This window comes from Pipistrellus hanaki (assembly GCF_964339955.1).
Source record: "Pipistrellus hanaki genome assembly, chromosome: 11".
Lineage (NCBI taxonomy): Eukaryota > Metazoa > Chordata > Mammalia > Chiroptera > Vespertilionidae > Pipistrellus > Pipistrellus hanaki.
The window spans coordinates 32,682,365-32,708,404 of record NC_140513.1 but is presented as its reverse complement, the minus strand read 5'-3'; the positions used below and the strand labels follow the sequence as shown (position 1 = coordinate 32,708,404).

The window sequence follows — 26,040 nt, the reverse complement described above, 5'->3', positions numbered from 1 at the left end:
GAGCTGAGTATAACAGTGATTACATTGGTTACAGTGTTATTTAGACTTGAGAACTGAAATGATTTGACCTTTTAGGAGTAACTGGATATCAGGCACAATGATCATCAATCATTCTCAGGCTTGATATTATATCATTCTTAACATTTGAAACAGTATTTAACCACAGTAACAAGAGCCCAGAAGATGTAGGTAAAATAATAGTCAAATATCTGGGATTTCAGGGGTGAGAAATAGGGGCCCTTTTTTTCTAACAAAATGCTTTAGTAAAATACTTCTTCACCTTTGACAACAGATGGGAATAGTTTCACGAAATGCAGGTGTACTGTGATAACTCTCTGGGAAAGATATTGTCCTGCATATTCCTACTGTAGCACTCATATGTCTTCTTAGGACAAACAAATGGAGCACTTCAGTGTGTGCAGTTAGGTGAACTGTGTACACTCAGCGCATAGGAAAATCGCATATATATATATGAGTTCAAAACACAAAACATGTTGCTTTAGTTAAACTTTTGGGGTTAGGGAAAAAAAATGGTTGAACATAGATACTTTCAATTCTAAATGAGTGCTCCTTAGTACCACGTTCTTCTGGGTACTAAGGAGAAATAGTCTTGGTAAAAAAAAAAAAAAAAAAAAAGTGTTGGTAGTTTGAATCAGTCCTTTAGGGAACTGATAGATATCCTATTGAATTGATTGTTAATATGTTATTACTTCATTTTATTGCTTTATCTATAATAATAAAACCATACTATGCTAATTAGACCGGACGTCCTTCTGGACAAAGCTGGGGCTGTGAGGGAAGCCCGGGTCCCAGCTGCCAGAGGGAAGTCGGTGCTGACCACAGGGGGAAGGAATGCCTACTCTTGCAGGAACTTCCTGGATTGGGCCTCTAGTTAGTAATATAAAGTAATCACTTGAATTATGATGACAATACTTTTGATCTAAATCTCTTAAGCCTTATTCCAGTTGGGCTTTAAAATAAAACAAAACAAACAAAACCCCATAAAATTTGTGTTATCCATTATATGTTCTTAGATCTTTTGTAAAGTTGAATTTTGATAAGATAAAATCTGAGTTGTCAGTGTAGACGAGCAATAGTACTACTTGAATATATTCATTACATTTAGTATGGCGTTTTATTAAGTTGGGAAGAATTTCTCATTAGATCTCTGATTATTTATTTATTTATTTATTTATTTTTTAAATCCAGAGACAGGCAAGATCAGTTCCAAAAGTTGTACTGTTTCTCAGAAAATTTGGACTAGGTTGATGAACAAATGGATATAATTTTCTGATTGAATTAAAATTATAGTCTTGGTTCTGTTAGTGGTAAAGGGAGGGTGAAGGAGAGAGTTGGAAGATTTATTTGTACTTATTCCAAAACAGATTTCAGACAGTATAAGAAGGAATTATTCTTCACTTAAAAAAAAAAAAAAGTGTTTATACATAGTGGGTGTTATGTTCTTGATAAGCACATAATAAAATAAATAGGTTCATCTTTGGGAAAAATTTTGGCAAAGAAACTGCTGTAGAAAACATTAAGCTGTTATTAAGGAATGTTTTCTGAAACTAATTGTTTAGACATTTTTTGTTCTTTTTTGTTTTTTTTCTGGTTGGCTGCTAAAATGGTTTTCTAATGTTTTGTTATTCTGTTTTATTTAAAAAATGTGTAATAGTGTTTTTCCTATTTCATTGAGAGGCAAAAAATTGTAAGAAACATTTTAAAACGATTGATTTTGATATATCTCTTTGGTTACTAAAATAAAGTCATCTGTACTTTCTCTCAAGTTTATTATGTGCTTAAAATAAAATTTATTTTTTTTAAAGGATATTATGTAGGCGGAAATAATCTAAATAAAATTTAGATTTATTGTATTAGAACTATTTGAGAGGTTGCAATTTAATTTAAGCATAGGCTTAGTCATGTGTTTTTTTTTGTCTTAAATGACATGTTTTGTTACATATGATAAAGAAAACATGTTTTTGATGCTGTGTGCCTTAGTATTTGTTGCTTTGTAATCTAGTGATTGAATCGTGGCATTCTTTTCAATGCATGGCATTGCTTTTCCATGTTGCAAGGTAGTTAATAATTTTCAATGATTCTTGAGTTGGAGTGTGAAGATAAAAGGGATAAAAGGTTCTTCTCAGTATTTTTCTTTTTTGTTACTGACTGGTTATGCTGCTAGTCCACTGGCCATCACCACTTGGAGTTAGCTTGTCAGCATTCATGTGCCAGGTATGAAGTGTATAAGTAAAGGATTTTCATAGCATGCCTTTTTTAAAGCTAACTTTTTTCTAAAATATATAGCTCAAACAGTTTTTTTAAAAATTAGAGATGATTATCAATTTTATTGCCTCTTTATTGGAGGGGTGGGTTAAAGGTGGGAAATTATAGAAGAAATAGAATGATAGTGAGTTGAGGGTGGGAAAATATGTGTAACTTATTTTTTTAATGAATATTTAGATGATTAGAGGAAGACATAATAGAAGTGTCAAAAATAATGTATTTGACAAACTATGGATGTAAAAACAATCTTTTTGTTATATATTGACAATTGAACAATTGTTCTTTTATTGGGGCCGTTAATGCTATTTTGGTATGTCTTGGGCAACTGAAGACAATAGTTAGCAGCATCCATAAAGCATCGAATTCTATGATAACATCCAGTAACCCTAACAGCAGTATTTCAGAATCTTTGTCTGTTTAAATGGGCTATCTGTGAACATACTTGCTCAGGGATGCATGAGCCACATCACCTATAAATTTGATTGGAAGCTACAGTGCTGGCACAGGCTGATGGATAGCAGATTAGAACCCTGATTAACCATGTGATTCGAAGATGGAATATATTGTCTAAGCAAGATTCATCAGATGCAATCAGAATTTCAAGTGGTCAGATGAAATTCAAATGTGTGTATTGTGGCTTTTTCTCCCCTAATGCTTTTCTCCTAGGTTGCCTATTTTTCCCCTCTCTTTACCCAAAGCTGAAAAATACTTCTTTGATGAATCTGCTCCTTACCCTAAAGCTGCCTGTCTGTTATTCATCAGAAAGCAGGTCTCAGTTCAGTGAGCAGAAGAAAAGATTTTAATAGAAGCTATGCCACGGGCTGTAATGCATCATTTGAGGGCCCTAATTACATTACAATGACAAATATCAATGGTGACAACAGCAATAACCTACATCCCTTAATGGCTGTGCTGGAAAAGGAGTTTGGTCCTCACGCCATTAGATTAGACTCAGTTTCAAAACATAGGCCATTAGAAGTGTGTGTCCACAGTATTATTGGTTGATCACTGAAGCCCAGTGGAAGGGCCTGTAAATAAATGATGCCTCCCTAAAGCTGGATCCTATGGGACAAAAGAAGCAAAATTAGATGACCATGGAAGCAGCAGTGTTTCCGAGGCAACTTTAGCTTTCAAAGTGAAGAATGACCGGCTTAATTTTATGAAATCACACACACACCCTACCCCCCTGCTGCCAATTAGCCTGACCATGAAAATCCATTGGCATGACAACGTAAAGAAATTAAGAAGTCTTTTAAACAAAAGGGGGCCTTTAAGAAAACGTTTGGAAGATCACCCCCTCTGCCTTTTCTGTTAGGTGTGTGTGTTCACATGTATGAACCGATAAAGCGACTTTTCTACATTTTTAAAGAAAACACAGACTCTTTTTCATAGTTGTTGAGACTTGAAATAGCCTAGGTCCAAAGTTAAAGAAGCCAAATAAATACCCCTTAGTCTTTGTTTTGTCAGCTAAGTTTCCTTAGAGTAGTTTTTATTGCCTATAGGCAAACTAAAGAACTCCGTTTTCTTATGTGCCCACACATTTTCAACCCTCCTAGCAAGGGACTATTTTATTTATGTAAACAACATAATGAGGAAAATATGCTTGGCAGATGGTTCTAAGCATTAGAATCATCAGTTTGGTCTGCCCCAAAGTGTCTCATTATCTTTTATTCTCTCTCCCTCCACCTCTTGATGCAGAAAGCTTAACAACCAAATGCCTTTGAGACATTGTGCTTTCAGTCTGGTGAATGTTACTCTCTTTTCTCAGCTCACAATGGAATTTCACCCCATAACCACTGTGGTATGTTCATCCAGGTGGAGAGTGGTTTGGTGATTCCCATTGCAGCTTTTCATGGTGGTTTAAACATTCTTAAAGGATAGCTAAATGCTCCATGGGGCCAGTGCCATAAATTAAATCAGGTCAGCAAAGTTGGGTCCTTATTCACTGCTGCTCCTTGTTGGTGCTGGGTTTTTGTCCATCCGTTAGGAATGCAGAAATAGAATGGAAATTTTAAGTTTGAAGCTTGGTGAATTTGTGTTTTTTCCTGGCTAGCAAAGTTTGTAAGGTGCTGGCATTTAAAAGATGCTTTGCTGTCAAGTCAGGGGTTGCTGATGAGAGAAGGAAACCTAGAATGCACAAGACATGTCACTATCGTTCTGGTAATGACTTAGTAAAAAGAAGAGCATTTTGTTCTTTTAAAAAATGAGGAACTGACCCAGATGGAATTTATTTTAAGAACTAGAGGCCAGGTGCATGAAATTCATGCAGGGGAAGGGGGGGTCCCTCAGCCAGGAGGCCTGTACCCTTTCCAATCAGGGACCCTTCAGGGAATGTCCCGACTGCCTCTCCCAATCCGGGACCACTGGCTCCTAACCACTGGCTCCTAACTGCTGGCTCCTAACTGCTTGCCTGCCTGTCTGATCTCCCCTAACTGCTCCCCTGCTGGACTGATCGGCCCTAACCGCCTCTGCCTCGCCCTGTGCCCGGGACCCAGGATTTCCTCCTCCGGCCAGTTAAGGCACCCAGGACCCCGGGCTTCCCTCCCTCTGGCTGGCTTCACCCAGGCCGGCCCCAGCTGCAGGGGACCGTGGACAGATTGCTTTGCTAGGGCTGCAGCTGCAGGCGCCCAGGACCGCAGCCTGGATATTTCCCATTCCTCTCTTGCAAGCTCATTTGTGCCTGGCTGGTCCCATTCTTCTCAGTGTTAAGTGTCTGAGCCATTATGACATGACTGTGAGAGTGTGATGACCTTTTGCATATTAGCTCTTTATTATATAGGATGTTTTAAAAATAATAATTGTTTTATGTCATCTGCCTTTCAGTACTCCTCTCCTTTTGCCCACCTCATCAGTAAAAAATATATTATTTTATTTGTATGTATATAAAATAAATGTGTTTACCTGTCACATGCCAAAGTCTATAAGGAGCCATCTATAATAATAAAAGCTTATGTTAATTAGACTGGACAGCTGAATGACCTTCTGGATGTCATTCCAGATATCTGTATGAAGCCTTAGTGGCAGGGGCTGGGGCAGAGGCCGTTAGGGGCAATCAGGCAAGCAGGCAAGTAGTTAGAGGTAATCAAGGAGGCAGGCAGGCAAGTGATTAGGGGCAATGAGGCAGGCAGGCAGAGTAGTTAGGGGCTATCAGGCAGGCAGGTGAGCAGTTAGGAGCCAGTGGTCCCGGATTGCAAGAGGGATGTCCGACTGCCGATTGGGCCTAAACCGGCAGTCAGACATCCCCCACAAGGGGTCCTCGGATTGCAAGAGGGTGCAGACCAGGCTGAAGGCCTCCCCCAAACCCCTGCAAGAATTTCCTGCACTGGGCTTCTACTCTGATAATACAAATTAAGATGAACATTGGTGAAGCTTTGAGTAGCCTTTTAAAGGAAACAATAGTGGTCCCCTAACCAGTTTGGCTCAGTGGATAGAATATCAACTTGCAGACTCAAGGGTCCCAGGTTCAATTCTGGTCAAGGGCATGTAACTTGGTTGTGGGCACATACCCAGTAGGGAGTATGCAGAAGGCTGCTGATTGATTTCTCTCTCTCATTGATGTTTCTAACCCTCCATCCCTCTCCTTTCCTCTCTGTAAAAAATCAATAAAATATATAAAAAAATAAAGAAAACATAGTAGTGACCTTCCTTCCTTTCCTCCCTCCTTCAAACTTACTGTAGCATCTTGTTTTTGTAAAATGTGTATACTTAGAAAAATTATTAGAGAAAAATCTGTTATCTGACACTATTGGGATTCTTACAGATAAATAGTGCAGTGATTTAGTTCCCAAGGTTAGTTTCCATATACACACAAATTGCATGTATAGGAAGATTTTTAGCATGTTCTACACCTCTTTACACAGAAAATCTTGATTAATACCCTTGGGAATTTTTATGGTTAAAGAAAACATGCCATTTTTCAACAATTTATTGCTAAGGATATGAATTAATTTTTTGGGGTTGGGTTGGGTGTTATTTTTGCGGGGAGGTTGGAGACTTAATTATAAAATCTTAGGAGTACTAATTGAAGGAAGTTGAGATACAGAGGAGAATGCATACTTATCTAAATTCTAAAAACTTGGGTTTTTTATGAAAACCCACATCAAATTGAATAAGGGTCCTGTTGAAGCTTTTGAAAACTGATTTCCAGTTATGAAAATTAAATTTCTTTTATGTTGTCCTGATTCTTGAAGATTGAGTTTTAAAGATGAATTCTGGCTAATAAATTGTGCTATTAATGTGGCACTATTGTCACTGTCGCCCTTTAGTGGGCTAGCTGATGAGCGTTTTCCTCTTTCTTATGAAACATACTAGCCAGAATATAAAGTGTGTTTTAATATCATCCTGTTAATATTTTGGGAATTTGTAACCAGCTGACCTCTTCATTGCTTTCCTTTCCTTTTTTACAGGCAGAGATTGTCAAGAGGCTGAATGCTATCTGTGCACAAGTCATTCCTTTCCTGTCCCAAGAGGTAAGGCAGTTGGTTTCAGGCACTGGGCTAGAAGGTGCCGTTTTAGTGGTTTTGCAGGAGGGGGATTATTGGACTGACTCTTTGCCCTTGCTCTTGGTGTTTGTATTGCACATTTCTAAGGTACAGTGTTACATTCCAGCTTCTACAAATTATTTACATTCAGTGGAAAATAATTGTGTTTATACAATAGAATATTTCTAATATGTGAAGGAAAAATTTAATTGTTAAAATATTTTGCTGTCATTGGACAATTTAGTGTTACTCATAATTATGACTGACTGTCTTAATGACATCTAATAAGGTAGTTTAAAAAATTGCCCAGAAGACAAAAGCTTGTTCTATGTTTGTGTCATTGGGCAATGAGTTTTCAGAAGAGGTATCAAATAGAAAGTACTTTATGTAGTAAACACAAACTAATGTAACTTTTGTCTAGATGTTCTTAAAAGGTAACTATTGTTACCTCATGAATCTTTTGTATTGCCTGTGCATTTGAGAAAAGATGCAAGATGGGCTCAGTGGACTCACTGCTCTGAACGCCATGGTCCTCATGCATTGCCAAGGCCAGGGGGCATGCAGCGCTCTCGCTCTCTCTTGCTCACCACCTGTTGGCGTGCACACTGTCCACAGATCCACACATGCTGGAATGAGGAGGTGCATTTCTAGTGCACGGTGGCTTCCATTGGCTTTTTTTTTTTTTTTTTTTTTTTTTCCTTTTGGTTTTATTTGCTTGCTTGCTTTGGGTAGTTGGAAATTTAGGTGAGCATGCTGGAAAGGGATGCTTTTTTGATTCTGTATTACTGCTCAGGGCAGATCAGCTGTGAGAAGAAGCTAGCTAATGAAATATCTGCATGTCTTGCAGCCATAGAGCCATGTGTTGTGGGATAGAAAGCACGGGAAACTTTCCTCCTACTCTTCAGTTCTTTTAAGTGTGTCTGTCCCTGCTTTGCAGGAGAGTGTTTTGTTGCTTGCCTACCATTGGGCACGATCTGATGATGTTAGTGTGCAGAGGGTATTTGTGATATGCATGTATGTTACAGAGATGTGGATTTTCTGTGACTTCTTATTTGGTCTGAACTGGGTTAGACTTGAGTAACCATGGCTGCCTTTCATTGGGTATATATCCCTTTCTGGTGCTCATATTCACAAACCCTGCATGCATGTTAAAATCCTGAATTCAAATGTTCTTCTTGATCACAAACAATAAAGGGTGTATTGTCTTTCTCTTCCTTTAGCTGTTACCACAGAACCGCCACCCACTGTCTCTCCATTTATGTATTTCCACTCAGGATTTGCTTGTAACTAGATTAGATGGGGTGGTGAAGGAGAGTCAAGGGGCCTGTAGGCATTCCTTTAGGAAGCATGGGTACCCTTTGCCCACTCCAGACCAGTGTGCATTTCTTCTGATTTGAAGCAGCTCTGCTTTATGGAGAATAGGAAGAATGTGTAACCCACAGAGCTGTAACCAGACTGAGGTGACACAACCCAAGGCAGAAGTTTGAGTTATCCCTGGGTGGTATTGGAACTCCGCAGGCCCAGACCTCTATATAATCACTAGACAGTTTCTTCCCATGGCATTACTGCAGGATCTGTGGTGTTATATTTAGAAGTGGAAGGAGGTCTTGAGGGTGTTGGTGGAGCTGATTTACCAGTAGGTTGTTTTCCCACGTGAGTTATGTTGTTTGTGTAAGCAGGCCCAGTAGGAGCAAAATGTGTAATGGTAGTTGCTGAGCAAGACTGGACTGGAATTAATTGGCTGAGAAGTTGTACCCTGTAGAGGAAAGCCACGGGGGCGATACTGGAAGCTCCTTTTCTGCTTTAGGTGCGAGAGTAGGCATCACAATTTCATCACTTACTGTTTATTTCCCTGCTACTTTTGACATTTCTTGGTTGAAATCCTTGATTCATGAATGATCTATGTCATGGTTTTCTAAGTCCTAATTCTGTGTATATCTTTTCTTCTGCTTACTTTGGATTTATTGCTCATCTTTTTTCAGTTTCTTAAGGTGTGTTTATATCTTCTAATGTGTGGGCCACAGACATGTTTGTTCCTGACCAATCCATTCCTCTCTGATGTTTTGTGTGTGAGCATTGCCCACCTTCTTTCCCCTTTTGGGCATTCTGTGAGCATCAGACTTCTTGCCTTTACCCTGAGGCCAGATGGACGGTAATGTGGAGGGAGGCGAGGAGGCAGGTTATTAGAGGAAGATGAATTCTATTTCCTGTCTCTTCAGAGGCATGGAAAATCACTCTTGCATGGCTGCGAGCCTCACTGGTGCCAGGACTGAAGGCTCTTAATCTGATCTTTTAACACCAGCTCTCTGTGTGACAGTCTCACTGCCAAAACGGCAGCTGCGGTATTAGAATTTATTTTAAAATGTTTTTATTTTAAAATTAAATGATTGTATTTAGAGAAAAGAAAGAAAAAACAAAACACCTCTGCAGGACTAGTACATGAAGTACAGAACAATGGTTGGAGAAATTTTTTTTGGAATTTGATAGGAACAAGAGGCAAATTTATATACATTTAAGTAACATCTATTTTAAGTTAGCTCCCATGAGATTATAAATGTACTTGATTAGTGCTTGTGTCTAGTGTACCACATTTTCTGAAATTAAAAAAAACACACATAGAGTATTGGATGAAATTATTAAATTTAGTTTCAACTGCAAGACCTTATTTTAGAAATAAGTTGTATAAGTGTAGATAAAAAATACTTGAAGGATCCTGGCCAGTGTGATACAGTCGTTAGATGACAGCCTTCGGACAAAAGGGTCAAGGGCACATTCCCAGTCAAGGGCATGTAACTGAGTTGTGTGAGGGAGGCAACCAGTCAGTGTGTGATGTGTCTCTTTCACATCAATGTTTATCTCTCACTCTCTCACCCCACCTCTCCCTCTCTTCCTCCCTTCTACTCTGAAAATCAATGGAAAAAAATATCCTTACATGAAGATTAACAAAACAAAAAAGTTCTTGAAGTGTATGGATATAATACAGAGAAAATTATTTTTCTATCCAATTTCACTAAAATATTTTGAAAATTTTAAAAATTATAGTCAACATATATTTTAATGATGTGCTTGTTTACTCACATACAACTGCTTCCAAAGTCCAGGCATTAAACAAAGATATGCCAACTTTTGTCATTAAAGTAACTATCAATTATAGTTCTTAGAATTTTATAGGACTCCTACTATCAGAATTTAGAGAAAGCTTGTGTGTCTTTACCCATCTAAAGCTGTTTTTTCCTCCCCCTTTCTTTTGGCTTTTAGGAATGGGTAAAGACTAATCTATAGTCAGCTGCCCTCAAGTTTCTTCTCTAAAAGGCAAACCTCAATGTGTAGTAGTGGGAAGCTCTTCTCTACCCCATTTTGGGCCTTATTTGCAGGGAAGGAACTAAAAATAATCAGCTCCCAGTTGGCAATTCCATAGAAAGAAATGCCAGGATGATGACAGTCAGATCTGAGTCAATTCTTGGCCTATTACAAATTGAGTGGCTTTCTGTAACCGAGTTAAGCTGGGTGACCTTTAGCCTCTCTAAGCCTCAGTTTCCTCATCTGTGTGATGAGGTTAATAATAGCATGGAACACACAGTCACTTTGGGGATTACTTGGATTAAGTACATGAAATTTAGCACATAGTAAGCATCTCCTGATGTTTACTAGCATCAGTACTAGCTACAGCAGGGTGAAGTGCTAGATTTCCTTGTGAGAGGACCTGGAATCAGCCCTCCCTCCTCTTTGTAGTCATTGTTTTTTGGGAAATTGTGAATTTGTTATCTTCTCTCTAATGTCCTTCTGGCAAAGGAAAAAAAGTGTAAATTAAAACAAGCCTGTGGCTGACACTAGCTGAAAATCTCAGTGAGACATTAGGTAGCCTCCAAAGTGATTGTCTTCTAGCTCCAAAAATTAATTTTCCCATTTAGCAAACACCTGTGTCTCCCCAGTCAGCAAGCAAAGTTCCACCCATAAGATAACAACTATTCAGGGTGCTCAACCAGTAGCGCTCACCTCAGAAGGATTCGTGGTTTTGGATGGGGTCTGTGTTTTACCCACAAAGTTATATAGAAAAATAAACTTCTCAGTCCCATTGAGATCTGGCTGTTTTCAAAATATACCTGATGGCTTAGCTGAAGCTGGTTTTGGTTTTACAAGTAGATTATGTGGATGGAGTCTTTTTTTCATCAGCGATTTTAGGATATAGCTTTTGTAGACCCTTAGACATTAGGGCCTTGAGCAAAATTGGAGGATGCCAGTAAGTAGACTTGCCACCAGTGTCCCCCTCCTTCTTTCCTAAGAACATACCTTTAAGGAATTTCTAATGTAGATTGAAAACTATAGGCACTTGTTACACCCTGGCAGCAAGGTGCAATGTTTCTGCTAATTTGAAATCAGACCAACTCTGCCTTTTACTGGCTTTGTATTGGGAAAGTTGATCTCTCCGAACCTTAGTATTCCTATAGAATGGTGGGAATAACCCCATCTTTATAATATATATCACATGTACTGAAATGTAAAGCACTTGGGATTTGTATGGTTTTCTTTTCCTTTTCCTGGGAAATGGCTTCTATCCAGCTTTTTTTTGAGTCCTAAGCCATTTGGAGAGGAAGGACTTAATAAACGATGGGAAGAGTTCATGGTAGTATTTCAGAACACTGGCTGGCAGCCTTCCTGGGAAGGTAGGTTGGCCTTGCAGCTTTAGGGGCTGCTTTGAGCAGCTGGCAGGTAGCTCCACACAGATTATCTTCCAGAAGGAGGGGGTACTTTGTTTTTTGTTGAAGAAGTAAGTACGGTTTTAACCTGTTAGATTAAGCATTAAATTAGGCAGTAGCTGAGGACCTGATTTGGAGGACAGTTGTGTTTTTGAACTCTTCTTTTCCTAGATTTTAAAATTGTTTACTTTTGAGAAGAGCAGGATATGTTTCATGGTGATCAACAAGAGTTCCTAAGACCTTTGAGAACTTCAAACCCCTGATAGGCTGTAGGTGAAAATTTATTACATTATACTTTGAAATCTCTCCTCAGGGCACAGTTGTATTTTTCAGAAACTCACTGCTCCTCTAACAAGGAACAGAGTTCATTGTAGAGTTATGCTATGTGATAAGATCCTGAGGGTCAGGTACACCACACCTGGAGCCCAATTCAGGCTCAGCCACTTGCTTCCTTTATCGTGTTGGGTAAAATACTTCTTCCTGGGCTGCAGTTTCCCCATCCGTGTGGGAAACCTATACTATTGGGTTGTTATATATGGATTTGTGACAGTGTAAAGAACCTACCTGGATATTTGGCTGCTTAATATCCAAAGGCGTAGTAGTTTAGTTAAGATAAAAGCTGTTTTCTCTCACAGAACAGTTTGCATAGAAACAGCTGTAGCTAATTTGGTGACTTAAGTGAATTTTGAAAAATGTAACTGTGCCCTGAGTTTAAGAAGATTTCTCAACTATCCTATATAATAAATCACCATCACACCCTCACACGATGGCTGGCAGGGGGGTTAGTGAGGGATGACCAAACGACTGAACAGCAGGCTGTGTGGGGCGACCAGGCCCACAGGAGGGGCACTTAGGGTTGACCAGGCAGGCAGGCAGATGAGCTATTAGGAGCCAGTGGTCCAGGATTGTGAGAGGGATGTCTGACTGCTGGTTGAGGCCTGATCCTGGGGTCTCGGATTGGAGAGGGTGCAGGCTGGGCTGAGGTGTGCCCCCCCCCCCCTTCCCCGCAAGAAATTCATGCACCGGGCCTCTAGTAATGTAATAAATTTTCACTGACAGCCTCTGGTATTATTCTTGTATTGATTACCATCATCACTGGTAGCATCATATCCTGCCCCAGCCAGAGGAAGGAGAAGACAGAGCATATGCCATTATTTTTTTAATGATACGAAGTTAAAGATGTTTTGCTTACTTTGCAATGATCAATGCCTAATTACCTGCCCACAGTTAGCTGCAAGGAAGACTTGGAAATGTAGGCTGAATGGCCATTATGCTCACTTAAACCTTATACTAACTACCGTATTTTTCGGACCATAAGACGCACTTTTTCCCCCCCCAGAAGTGGGGGGGAAAAGTCCCTGCGTCTTATGGTCCAAATATAGCCTACACATATACTTTAAAAAAAAAGTTTTTTTACTTGCCCGGCTCTGTGTGGTCTCTGTGTGCTTGCCCGGCTCTGTGTGCTTGCTGCAGCCACTGTCCATTCCTCCGTGCCCAGAGTGTCTGCCCCGCTCTGTAAACCCCGAGTGGTAGAGGAGTTCCCATGTATGGTAGTCAGCCTCCATGCCCTCGCTGCAGCCATATCTCCATGTCAGCCCAGGTGCGGTGTACGGTAAGTGCGTAATCCAAACCGTAATCATCGCCTGTACCCCTTGCTGGCCTGTACTCAAACCGTAATCATCGCCTGTACCCCTTGCTGGCCTGTACTCCGTGCCCGGAAGAATGCCGCGTCTCTTCCCCCAATCATTCCTCTCCCCCCTCTGTTGCCGTGCTTGACTACTGGGTAGGCGTACTGTAGATCTCAGCAGAACCTTTACCATAAATCTTCAACTTTATTCTAATTTATTACTGAAGTCTCTCGTTATTGTGTTTTACAGTACATTTTGTCTTTTGCTGACTGTATTTGTTAATAATGGTTCTAAATGGTTCTAAATGCTGCTGTTTACAGGGTTGATTACATGTGTTTATGACTGTGATGTTGGGTTTTAATGCACATAAAATATTTTAGGACACTATTTGTTTCAGAATCTTTTTTTCTTCATTTCCCTTCTCTAAAAATTGGTGCGTCTTATGGTCCTGTGCGTCTTATGGTCTGAAAAATACGGTAATTTAAGAGAAGGGATATCGGGACAATTAACAGTTTCTTCTAGACATCATGCTACATATAAATAAAAGCAGTGGCCATTGTTATTATTGTCATGGTTGATATGAAGGGAAGTTATATTGAGCTAGTGGTATGTCTTTATATGAAAACTCTAGCTCTGACTTTATAATTAGTACAACTTATATTTTAATCTATCACATAAAATATAAACACATATGTCTTGTTATAGAATATAGAAGTCTCCTCCAAAGAATGAATTATTAGGAGGAAAGCACCCTTCAGGGATTGTTTATCCTTCAAATAGTCACAGGAGGTGGAAAGCAACCCAGCTGAACAGTTATGGGTCCTTTAGGCTGTCTAGGTCTAGATCAGTGGAGGCAAACCTTTTCTTTGCCAAGGGCCATTTGGATTTTATAACATAATTGGCAGGCCATGCAAAACTATCAACTTAAAAATTACCCTGCTGTATTTGGACAGATATTTAATTAACTCACCCCTAATGCCTTGTCACAGCCAGACCAAATGATTTTGAGGGCTTTAAACAACCCACGGTCCTGACATTCCCCACCCTGTTCTAGATTCACAACTATGTTTATACTTGTGTTTTTTAAAGTACAAAGATTCTTGAAGACCTCTTACTTGAAGGGTGGGATATAGCAGAGCATACATGGGTCTGCCCTATTTTGTAGTAGACTGGCTGGAAGAAAAATGCTAATTGAAGTGAGAAGTTATGTTAAGAAAATCTCTTCTGGTGAGTGGAACATTTTACAAGTCTTTAACCTAGAACTTTCTCCTCACATATCTCAGACATCAGGCATATTCTTGTGAATATGTATTGCCTTTGATCTGGGGAAAATGGAATTAAAATTTTTTACAATCTCTTTCCTCACGCCCACTCCCCCCCCCCCCCCCCCAAATCATGGAGGATATTTTGGATTGATCACTGTTTTGTTTTGTAGAATTATAAGACAGCTCAGAAAAATGAGCTCAGGTTGGTCGTATTGCAGCATCAGACTTGATCCATTTTAATGGTCTTGGGCCTCAAACTATTTCCAGACCACAGCCTAAAGTAACTTGAAATGTGTGTACTATATGGAGAGAGCAAGAGACCATAAAAGCACTTCCTTATGACCAGTGGCTTTCTAATTCCCATTTATTAAACCCCTGGTCATCGTAACCTTTGGAGAAATAGCATTCATCTTTAACCTTGTTTTCAGCAGAATGTTACAACTTGTTTCCATGCCAAGGAGGATAGATATCCCTCACCTCCCCCACTTCTCTGTAAATCCATAGCTAAGTTTCTTGGTGATTGAATTACTTACGTGGAAGAGGGCTGCTTAGAGGCTGGCAGGGGAGGAGAATCCTGGTGGGGCCTACCTTAGAGGCCTGAGTTTATCAGAGAGCAGGTATTTTTCCTTGCATCTGTAAATATTGACTTTACAAATGAAATAAAGAATTCAAGTTAGCCCTAACTGGTTTGGCTCAGTGGATAAAGTGTCAGCCTGACCAAAGGGTCCGGGGTTCGATTCGGGTCAAGAGCACATACCAAGGTTGTAGGCTCCTCTCTGGCCCAGACCCTGGTCGGGGCACATGTGGGAGGCAACCAATCGATATGTTTCTTTCATATTGATATTTTTCTCTTTTTCCTCTCTAAAAGTCAATGGAAACGTATCCTTGATTAGGATAAAAAAAAAATGCAAATCTTTCTTCTGACCACACTTAATAATACTTCTATGATCATTAGAAGTTTTGGAATATAAAAGGAAAATTAGAAGTGAACATTTCTTTCTTTTTTTTTTTTTTTTTAATTCTAATATTTACCTAGGGAAAGAGAACATCCCAACTTTGAATGCTTTCTGGTGCAAATTTAAAGTAATCCCAAATTTGATATTTATTGCCCCGTTAGCTTTTCCAGTGAGTAGTACCAAATAGTTAAAAGAGTTTTGCTTCAGAATTCTGTAGATTTATTTGGGTGCTCTACATTACATCTAAATGTAGAAAATAATACAGAATCACATAATAATGATAATATGCATTTATATAAATTCTAATTCCAATAGGCTAGAATAACTAGTCAAATGAAATGATACATGGATTTCTATATAAGACACACTATTGATTTGATCCTTTAATTTGATGGAAAATACACCCCTTCTACATTATGAGATATGGGTGTATCTTAAATGCTATTTATTTGGCATCTGGGTTAATTTAAAATGGTGCTGAATTACTCTGAACCACATTTTGCATGTATGGAATAATTATAAAATGGAAGTTGAAAAATGTGATCAGCCACTTTCATATTGAGCCTCAGGGAGGAAATGAACAAAATATAGTGGTTACATGCACTGGTGGCAGTGTTGTCGCTTCATAATGGCACCAGGTTAACGTCTCTTATTGCTTGTTAACTGTAAGGAAATCAATGGCTTGTGATAACATGGTTTGATGTAGGAGAGGCTGGCTGAAATCACCAGAGATCTCCTGATAAGTATGCAGTGATATATCGGGAAGATGATCTTCAGAAGTCATTCATTAAGTAGCAGCAGCCTTCAGTGTCTTCTGCTTCCCAGTCAGGGTCATTTTTGTCAGTGTTGGTTAATGTGTCATGATAGTTCTGTATATCTAAGGAATATCTGGAAATGAGTAAGCACACCTAGATTGGGGCTTTAGGGGATTTGGTTCAGTTTTCTGATTCTTGCATAGGATAACCTTTCATTTAAAATCCCCCCTCCCCTTCTTCCCCCCACCTTTCACAATACTGAATGAGGGATCAGAGAGCATAATCCTGTCCCATGTTCCATGGTTGATTAATTGGCTTATTGTATGTGATTACGGTGGCAATTGGATGTTTGGCAAAATCCTTATGGTGACGTGATGACCTGTTTGCCCTCCGTAAGTGAAAGATAATTCTCAGGAGGGGTTTCAGTGTAGGCCTCCTTCCAAAGAGCAGTGCCAATCCTTATCTGTGTGTCTAAAAAAAATTAACATGTATTTGAGAAACTGACTCATGTCTGACTTTCAGTTAGGTAGTGATTAGTTTATTACTGGAGCTAAGCTTTAAAATATTGTACTTTAAGTAGGGCAACATTGTCTAGTAGAGTAGCCATAGCCACACGTGACTATTTAGATTTACATTAAACTTAATTAAATAAAGTTACACAGCTCCAGTAGCCATAGTTGAACTGCTCTGTGCCCACTAATATGTGGCTAGTGGTTATATTAGTGCAGACCTAGGACAGTTTCAGCATTGCAGAAAGTTCTCTTGGAAGCACAGACTTGTGGAGCTTATTGGACATATCAGTGAAGAATGCCCTGTCTCTGTGTGAGTGAGAGTGGAGAAGGCAGGGCCAAACCCAAATCCCACTGTGTGCTGAGAGCTTTAATCCCAAAATTCCAGAACCAAAATTGTTTATAAAGCCTTGCACGTGTACTCACTCTCTGTGAGATTTGAAGCTCAGAGAAGACCTGCAGTTTACCAGGTATTAGCTAAGTTAAACATGGTGTTTTTTTTTTTTTTTTTTTTTTTTTTTTGTAATACCTAATTTCTTGTGGGACTAACATTTTTTGGAATACCATTTAGGAAAGGCTGACTTGAGTTTTGGTTAAGTTTAAAGTTTATTTGTGTCTATAAACTTTGTAGAATTTCTGAAGAAAGGCTTGATAGGATTTCAGCCTGACTTAACTGCATATAGAGTGACACTTTTCACTCAGATTTAATCTGCTCAGCTGTACCTGAAGTATTATGTCTAGTTGCATTGAGGAAAACCAGAGGAATAGCCAGAAGAATGAGAGCCCCAGAGCCAGTGACCTTGGCGATATTCAACCTGGAATACAGAAAATTGAAAACACATATTATTCCGTTTTCAAATACTCAAAGTGCTCTCCAATGGAGGAGAATTTAGAGGTGAAAGACTGGGTCCAGTGGGAAGAAGTTATCTGCCTCAGTGTCTACTCAGTATTAGATTCCATTATCCCCAAATGGAAAAAGCTTATCCATGAGGTAGTGCATTCTCTTTCAAAGGATGTGATCAAGCAGAGACAGGCTGACTACTCTTTAGGGTACGACAGGGGAGATTTATCTGTTGGATATAGTAATGGCCTTAGGCCTGTTAGGGTAAGGCAGTGCCACCATTCCAATCCCCTCAACCCAGGCGCATTTGGAAATATGGAGAGACTTATTGGTTGTTACAGTGCTTGGGCACTACTGGATTCTCGACGTCATGATTTCTAAAGATCCTTTCTAGTTCTGACTGAGTGGCTTTTTGTACCTGTGGTTAGTGATTCCTATTAGTAGGAAGAGATTTGGTCTAAGTTCAAGCTTAACTATCTTTCACCCTAGATTATTAGATTATAACCCTCTAACTGTGCTCCCTCCAGTCTGGTTCACTTCCCTGCCATCCACCTTCTTACTGTTACCAGATATATCTTTCTAAAATGCAGAACTGATAGCACTCAGCTGCTTAAAACATTATATATATATATATATATATATATATATATATATATATATATATATATATATAAAATTGATTTTTTACAGAGAGAAAGGGAGAGAAGTAGAGAGCTAGAAACATCAACGAGAGAAAAACATCGACCAGCTGCCTCTTGCACACCCCCTACTGGGGATGTGCCCGCAACCAATGTACATGCCCTTGACTGGAATCGAACCTGGGACCTTTCAGTCCGCAGGCTGACGCTCTATCCACTGAGCCAAACCGGTTTCGGCGCTTAAAACATTTTTAATAAAAAATGTTTTACTGGTTCAGGCCCAACTTCTTTGTACATTTGAAGCTTTTCTCTGTTTGCCCCCCTCTTGCCTTGTGGATTCCACTTCCCACTAGTATGTGCTTCTGTAGAGTATGTGTATGCCATACTCCAATGATTTGCTACACTTGCCTTTGTTCTTCCACTTGAAAGAGTTTGGGATTGTGTCTTGCCATTCCCAAGAAGGCCCTCAGAATCCAACCTGCCTGTCTCTCTCAACTTTTCCTGCACCCTACATCCTCTTCCAGTCACATATTCTTTCTATTCCTTGACAGACAAGCTCCTTTCTCCTTCAGGGACCTTAGCCAAACTATTCCCTCTCCCAGAAATTCTTTTCTCTTGCTCTTCACAAGACTCTTGAAAATCCTTTAGGTCTCAATTGTTGGGTCAGCTTCCCTAGGGAATTTCCCCCAAGCTTGAGATTCAGATATTTCCCTAGTAAGTGATTACGTAGCATCCTGTAATTTTCTTCATGAAAATGATCCTCTAATTGTAATTATAAAACCTCTTGAGTATTATTAATTCACTGAATGTCTTGTTCGTTACTTTTATCTCAATTCCTACTATAGTGCCTGGTACATAGTAGGTGCTAAATAAATATTTAATGAATGAATAAGAATGCTTTCTCATTTCTTTTTATAACCTTCCTTAGTATTTTATATCCTGCATTCCTGTATGTCTGCGAGCTCTTTGAGGAGTGGGGCCATTATCTGTTGCTCACTTTTGGATCTCCATGTGTAAGGAACATTGTTCATTATAAGAACCCTCCTTCATTTTACATCATTGCCCTTACTTTTCCCTTTACTATACCTATCAATAAATGGGAGTATTAATTTCTGAGTTTTTGCAGAGTGGTATTTTTTAAATTACTCTTTTTATCAGAAGTGCCATATCTATTGCCATGCTTGAAAAGTTTCTGCATGGCAGATACTGTCATATAATCTCCTGAGAGGATTGAACATCCATTGTATACACTGTTGATTGTGATTTGTTAAGGTCTGTTTCTTAGCAGGCTTTGTTGGACTTAGGAGCTGATGTTATTTATATTTTCAATAATTGTTCTTAACAAATGCAAAAGATAATTTTATGATCAAAGTAAGTAGTTGATTTAATATATAGAATTTCATTTAGTGACCGTGTTTCCCAAAGATGCTTGTATTCCTTAAATCACAGTATTTTATTGAGATATAATTTACACATCATAACATTTACTCTTTTAAGTGTAGAGTTAAATTATTTTTAGTAAATTTAGAGTTGTATAACCATAACCACAATGTAGGCTTTTGTTTTTTTTAAATAAGGATTCTTTAAAAATTATAAATCAGAGTATTTTAAAGAATAATTTGGCTTCTTTCTCTCTCTCTCTCTCTCTCTCTCTCTCTCTCTCTCTCTCTCTCTCTAACACACACACACATATCCAAATTCTGGTTAGAGGAACTCCCATCTTACCTTTGACTTATTAATACATTCTTAGTGGTATTTTATTTGTTGGTGCTGGTATAAAATTTAAACTAGGAGCTTATATCTGAGTGAGCAGCTTGAGCAATAAAAGAGGCCATAAGGATTATTGCTTAATGCAGATTTACTGGATCTAGAGTGGCTTCACCACTTGTGGTGAGGTGGCAGAGGGGATAGGCAGGAAGTGGGAGAGGAAATGAAATGTGGGGTGGGGTGGGAGGAGAGGAACAGATGGGGAAGGGAAGGAAAAGGGGAAGAGAGATGGCAGAAATAATGGGAAAGCCATTCTGTTTCTAAGAAGATGTGAAAAACTTGCTGTATTTTCTGATTCAGAGAGGTTATTTGTTAAAATTTGAACATAGAAAAAAATGCTTCTTTTGGGTCAGTTTATGAGAGTATTATGGGCTGCTATTATGTTATTTCTTCTCATTTGCCCTTCCTCTCGTTTTAATTTTCACACCTTGTGCACACTTCTTTACTCTGTGGTGTAATGGTAGTGTGTTGCTGAGTGAGCAATGTGGGGGTTTTCTGGCCCTTTCAGAGCACACAGGGGAGGAGGCATTTTTTGCCTTAGGGATCTTCTGTTCAAAGGCTCTTTCCTTAAATAGCAGATGATTCACAGAAATAGGGAAGTAAAATTCTAACTAGAAGTAAAGTTCAGATGTGGCATTATGTGGCCATTGCTATGAGAGACAAGGAAGAAGCTGAGTCTTGACTTCCATTGTCATTTTAGCTTTTTAATACGTTTCTAAAGGAACATCAGATGTCAGTGTTATGGCTCACTGGTGTGTTTCTGGCTTTCTCAATCAATGCATTTGATTTTAATACTGAGGCAGAAAGCTATCCCCACAGCCTAGGCAGCTTTGCCTATCTTGGCAGTTGGAATACAGTTTAAGAAGCAAGAGTTGAACGATCTTTATGGTAGAAAGGCCCTAACTAGATTTATTTTCTGCATTTTTATCTTTTGGAACTGTTCCTTGAATGCTTAATATAAAATAGATGATATTTTAGTAACATTCAGAAATGACAGATAGTAAGACATGCCTAAAAGCCTGCTAAATGAATGGATACATGAGTAGAATGAATGATATGTGTGTTGGATATGTGTACATGTGGGTCCTGGGCTTTCGGGTTTTTGGAAGTTTAGAGCGGCCATTGTTGAATTTCAACAATTCCATTATCGAAAATGTGGAAAAGTTCATAAAAATCTGTCTGTATACTTACTTTGGGTATTAAATGAATCCTAGAATCGTCCTACATGTTGTATTTTTCTCTGCTTTCCAAGTACTTCCGTTTTCATTACTCAGATAACCAAAATATCTTAATCTAAATGCGAGCTCTGTACTTGGGCACATAGTAAGTAGGTACTCAGTAAGCATACATAGTCAGGTTGGCTTTAAGGGAAAAATTACTGTTATAACTGGTCATTTTATTGATTATGCCCCTCCTTCTAGTGTTTCCATAAATTTTTAGTTTCTTTTTTCTAAATATGTTTTCATTGATGTCAGAGAGGAAGGGAGAGGGAAGGAAAGAGAGATAGAAACAGCAGTGATGAAAGAGAATCATTGATTGGCTGTCTCCTGTACACCCACACTGGAGATCCAGCCCACAACCCAGGCATATGCACTGATCAGGAATCAAACCGTGGCCTCCTTGTTCATAGGTCTATGCTCCACCACTGAGCCACGCCAACTGGGCAACTTTCGGGATTTTTACTTTTATTCAGAGACAGAGAGAAGTGAATTATTTCACTTTGGCAGATATATTATTAAAAAGTAAGAGAGTGGGCAGGGATATCTATAAAGACATTGGGATTGCTTTTTAAGCCTTGTTTTAAAAGTCTTACAATTAAAAGCAAAGGTACATTTAATGTTTATTTAAAGCTTCAAATGCAGTGATCTATTATTTGACGTTTTCCCCCATAGGCACAAAATACATATTACTATTAGGAAACCAGGGGTGAACACACCACATGTAGATAACTGATTTAAAGCAGTTTCCTCTCGCACATCACCTCCTCCACTACCCCTATACAGCTGGGCGGTGGAAATGGTGGTCACCTTAGTTAACCTCAGTAATTATTTATTTGAGGGTTTTGGAATGTGTAGTACCAGGTAGCTCAAGGGGAATTTCATGTTTCACGATGGCTTAGCTCTTTGTATGTACTACTTAGTATGATATCTGAGCTTCATATTCACTTCAAAGCAGTGGAGAAAGTTAGTTACTTTTCTCAATTGGGATCAACCAAAACAAGACTGTTCCCAGGGACACAGCACAGTCCCTTTGGCTCTTTATTCACTGAACCAAGTTAAAAGGACTGCAGAAGAGACCTATTTTAGACTGATCCTAGAATGTTGTGTATTTTGGTGGTAAAGGTATTTGTATTTAGGGCACTTGGGTATGTCCAGATGTGAGGGCCTCCATGTGGAGACTTCTGTGCTATTTAATTTTTCTAACATCATACAGTTTACTAATATGAGTAAGATAATAGTAAATCAAGATCATTCTTTGTAGAACTGAATCTTGGATAGAGAAATGACAGTATACTATCCATTTTAGTCCTCCCTCTCTAGGCTCTACAGCAGCAGTTCTCAACTGCTAGTAGGGTTGCCTAAGACCATTGAGACCCACAGGTTGAGAACTGCTAGCAGGGTTGCCTAAGACCATCAGGAAACACAGATATTTACATTACAATTCATAACAGTAAAAAATTACAGTTATGAAGTAGCAACGAAAATAATTTTATGGTTGGGGTTCACCACAACATGAGGAACTGTATTAAAGGGTCATGGCATTAGAAAGGTTGAGAACCACTGTTCTAGTGTTTAACAAAATCAGGAGAAAATTAAAAAAATAAGTGTTTCTAGGAAATATTTTGAATATTTTTTTAGGTAGGTAGGTAGGTAGAGAAGAGAGTACCAAAAAAAGCAGATGAAATGGGTTGCTGTATTTTGTTTGTTAGAACTGTTGGGAAGAGGTTGAGTCAAAGTGTACCATTGAGATGAAAGTATAATTTAAGCTGCTTTTACCAGTTGTAAGGGAGCATCCTTCATGGGGGTACAATTGTGGATGCCCAGTTGCTTCTCAGCAGTCTAGACCCAAATGTACTATAGATGTTTAGTCATCTATTTCCTGGGCGTTTCTTTGAAATGTGGAGACCCCTAAATCCTGTTTTGCATGTAATTGAAGTTAGAGATATGCTAGGGAAAGCTATTCTTGATCTATTAGAAAGCAAATAATTGTATTCTGTTTCTGATCTTCATTTATAGCACCAGCAACAAGTGGTGCAGGCTGTGGAACGGGCCAAGCAGGTGACCATGGCAGAACTGAACGCCATCATTGGGGTACGTGGCCTTTCCATTTTAGCTCTGATCTTGGTGTTTGTCTTCAGTTCTCTCATTCTCTTTTAAATTCCATTCCATCAAAAGGGCAAAAGGCAGTAGAGGACCACAAAAGGAAATTAAGCACTTTACCTTTAATCTCATGTGAATTTTGGTGGCTACCTTAGAAACTTTGGATGATACTCTCACCAATTCAAGTTCACATATTCCTGAAAACTCTCCCCTAAAGAGACTGGATAGTTTTCATAATATTTCTTTCCTTTGCAATCAGCTTCTGTTACTAACCTATGCCAGAAAAAGATTCATATATCCGTGATATTAGAATGACCTGATTTCTTTTATCTTTCCTCAAATACAGAGTATCTTAATATCATTTTTAATGAAATAAAAATTTTGCATCACCCTGCTACTCTATTCTGTGATGAGTGGTTCTTATGGACTAGTGTCCATTTGTAGTAGAAATGATAGATGAACAACACCATTTAGAAAATCAGTGGCCCAGTTATAGAATCTTTCCTGGTGATAGTAGCATTAATAATGTTGCTGGAATTCATAGATTTGGACAGTCATTCCAACTCCACTTGTATTTTTGTTTATCCCCAATTAAGGTAACAAGTGATAAAATAAGGTGCTAAAACTTAGAAATCAGTGAGAACTTGTAGCTGAAAGACCACAGTATTCACATTTCTATGTGGCTGGTACAAGCAGTTCCTTCTTTATTGTAATAAAGACTCTACAACTGTACTTGCCTCTTTCTGCCCCTCCCAAATTTTTTCTTTTGTGTATAAATTATACACAAAAGTCCTTTCTCCCCCCCCCCCCCCCAGTGTATCAAACACACTTTGAAATGCTAATTATTGCATTTACTTTCATTAAAATTCAAATTGCTGAATGAAGATGCAGATAAGGGTCGCTTGATAATCAATCTGAAGTGAAGATATTGCTTCAATTATGCCTCTGTCTTTTAACAAGGAAATCAGAACTCTGGTATGACTGCGATGGTGGTTGAGCAGATAGTGTGATTGTAGCTTGTTTTTTAATGAGCTGTTTTGAGCTTTATTTTCTGTTCCTCTGACCACACGAAAATACTGATAGTAAATTAAAAGATGTAATACATGGAATAAAGTGACCTTTATTTCTTCAGAAGTGCCCTTGGAAAGAAGAGGCTGAATCAGAACAAGCCATGTAGACTCATTTGTCACACATTTTCTGACCTCAGGGTTTAGGGGAGAGATGAGAGAGGAATACATTTTACAATTAGTTATTTCCTAAAATTTCAGAGCATTGTTAGAATTATATGTAAAACTAGAGGCCCCGTGCATGGTGGAGTCCCTCAGCGTGACCTATATCCTCTTGCAATCTGGGGTCCCTCCAGGTGGCCTGCAAAGATTGGGACCCCCAACCTCACAGCCCCAGCTTGTGCCCACAGCCTCACAACCCTGTAGCCCCTCCTGGCACCCCACCTTGGCCTGGCTTTGCCCCCTCACCTGCTCCACCATCCCTCCTGAGGGGTGATCGATCAGTGCCAGGCCTCTTGCCTGGCTTCCTCAGCTCTTGGGAGCCAGGAGGCAGCCCTGACCCCTGCCGCCATCACTGGGTAGCCATCTGTGGGATGGTCAGGCCCCTGCTTGCACCCGTCTTGGTCTGGCATCACCCACTCACCTATCCACCATCCCATCGTGGTCAAACTCTCAACGGGGACAGTCGGGACCAGCAGCGCCTCTACTGCCAGCACTGCGTTGCTAATGTATGCCATGTTCCGTGCCACCCCTTGGTGGTCAGAGCACATCATAAGGAGTGGTCGAACGACCACCTGAGAGGACAATTTGCATATTAGGCTTTTATTATATAGGGTAGATACCAGCTGTGCTTGCTTAAAATGTGTGCTGTGTTCACGTTGGGATGTATTATTAGGTCACTAGGTAGTATTAAGTCACTAAGGATAAAACCTACATTTGTCAGGTACTATACTGTTTGATGGTGAAGTAGTGAGAATGGGTGGAATGAGAGCTTACTGGGTCACTTCTGGCTTAGTGTTCATTGTTTGTAGGAACTACTAAAATATGGGTATCCATCCTAACCTTATGTCTGGTTGGCAGTCTTCTCTAGAAGAACAGAACACTTATTTTGTTTCTTTTTTGACTCTTATTAGTTACTGTCTGTACAGTGGAGAGATTAATCTAAATAAAAAACATTGTTTTGTGTTGGATGTTGCTTAAAAATATGAGGGAATGTATAAAAATCAGAACGAAGTTCCCTTCCCTTCACATAAAGTATATTTTATTACTCTTTTGTATCTATTTCATTTTGCATACTTTGCTTTGAATGGGATGGCAAGGTTGCCTTTTCTCAGGGAATAGGTGATTTATTGGACTTTAGCAGAATAACTGATATAGACTGTGTATATATGGATTTAATTATTAAAATAAAACTAATTTAATTTTGTGACCTGAAAACTTATTTGAAGAACTCACTCAGTAGCAGTATGTGTAGAGCTGGTGGATCTGGTGGCAATTCCAGATTATTTGTATCTGAGCAGAAAATGAAGTCTAAATCACATAGTCTGACTTCTGAAAAATAGGTTGCAGAAATACGAAAACAAACCCCACAGTTTTAGAGAGAAGGAAAAAGCTTGAAAATAAACTCACATGATACATTTCTGCTGCTGCTGTTCTGTCTCCTTGGTCTTTGTTTCAGCCCTGGTAGTGCCTTGTGTGTTGGACTTTCTGAGGTGTAACATTGTAGAATTTTAAATGCACCTTCCCTTACCCTTGGGCATGGCTGAGTTGTGAGGTGATTTGACATGCAAACAAAAGTGATGAGGGGTCAATTTTAGATTGTTACTTGAGCCTTAGACTGTAGTCCGCAATGATTTTCTGTGCTGAAGGGATGAAAGTTTTTCTCCTGAA

At 39.1% G+C, this 26,040-nt stretch overlaps 1 protein-coding gene across 6 annotated transcripts in view; it reads left to right on the top strand.

Annotated features, from left to right (window-relative positions):
- LOC311629945 (transducin-like enhancer protein 4) overlaps positions 1 to 26,040 on the top strand; it is a 143,556-nt gene that overhangs the window by 29,564 nt on the left and 87,952 nt on the right. For 4 of the 6 annotated variants that reach the window (XM_084898546.1, XM_084898545.1, XM_084898548.1 and 1 more), the window contains exons 5-6: positions 6,693 to 6,755; positions 23,060 to 23,134. In XM_084898546.1, the coding sequence (XP_084754672.1) occupies positions 6,693 to 6,755; positions 23,060 to 23,134 (138 nt within the window). The remainder of the gene's footprint in view (positions 1 to 6,692; positions 6,756 to 23,059; positions 23,135 to 26,040) is intronic. The other 2 variants (XM_084898549.1, XM_084898550.1) reach the window with 1 other exon arrangement.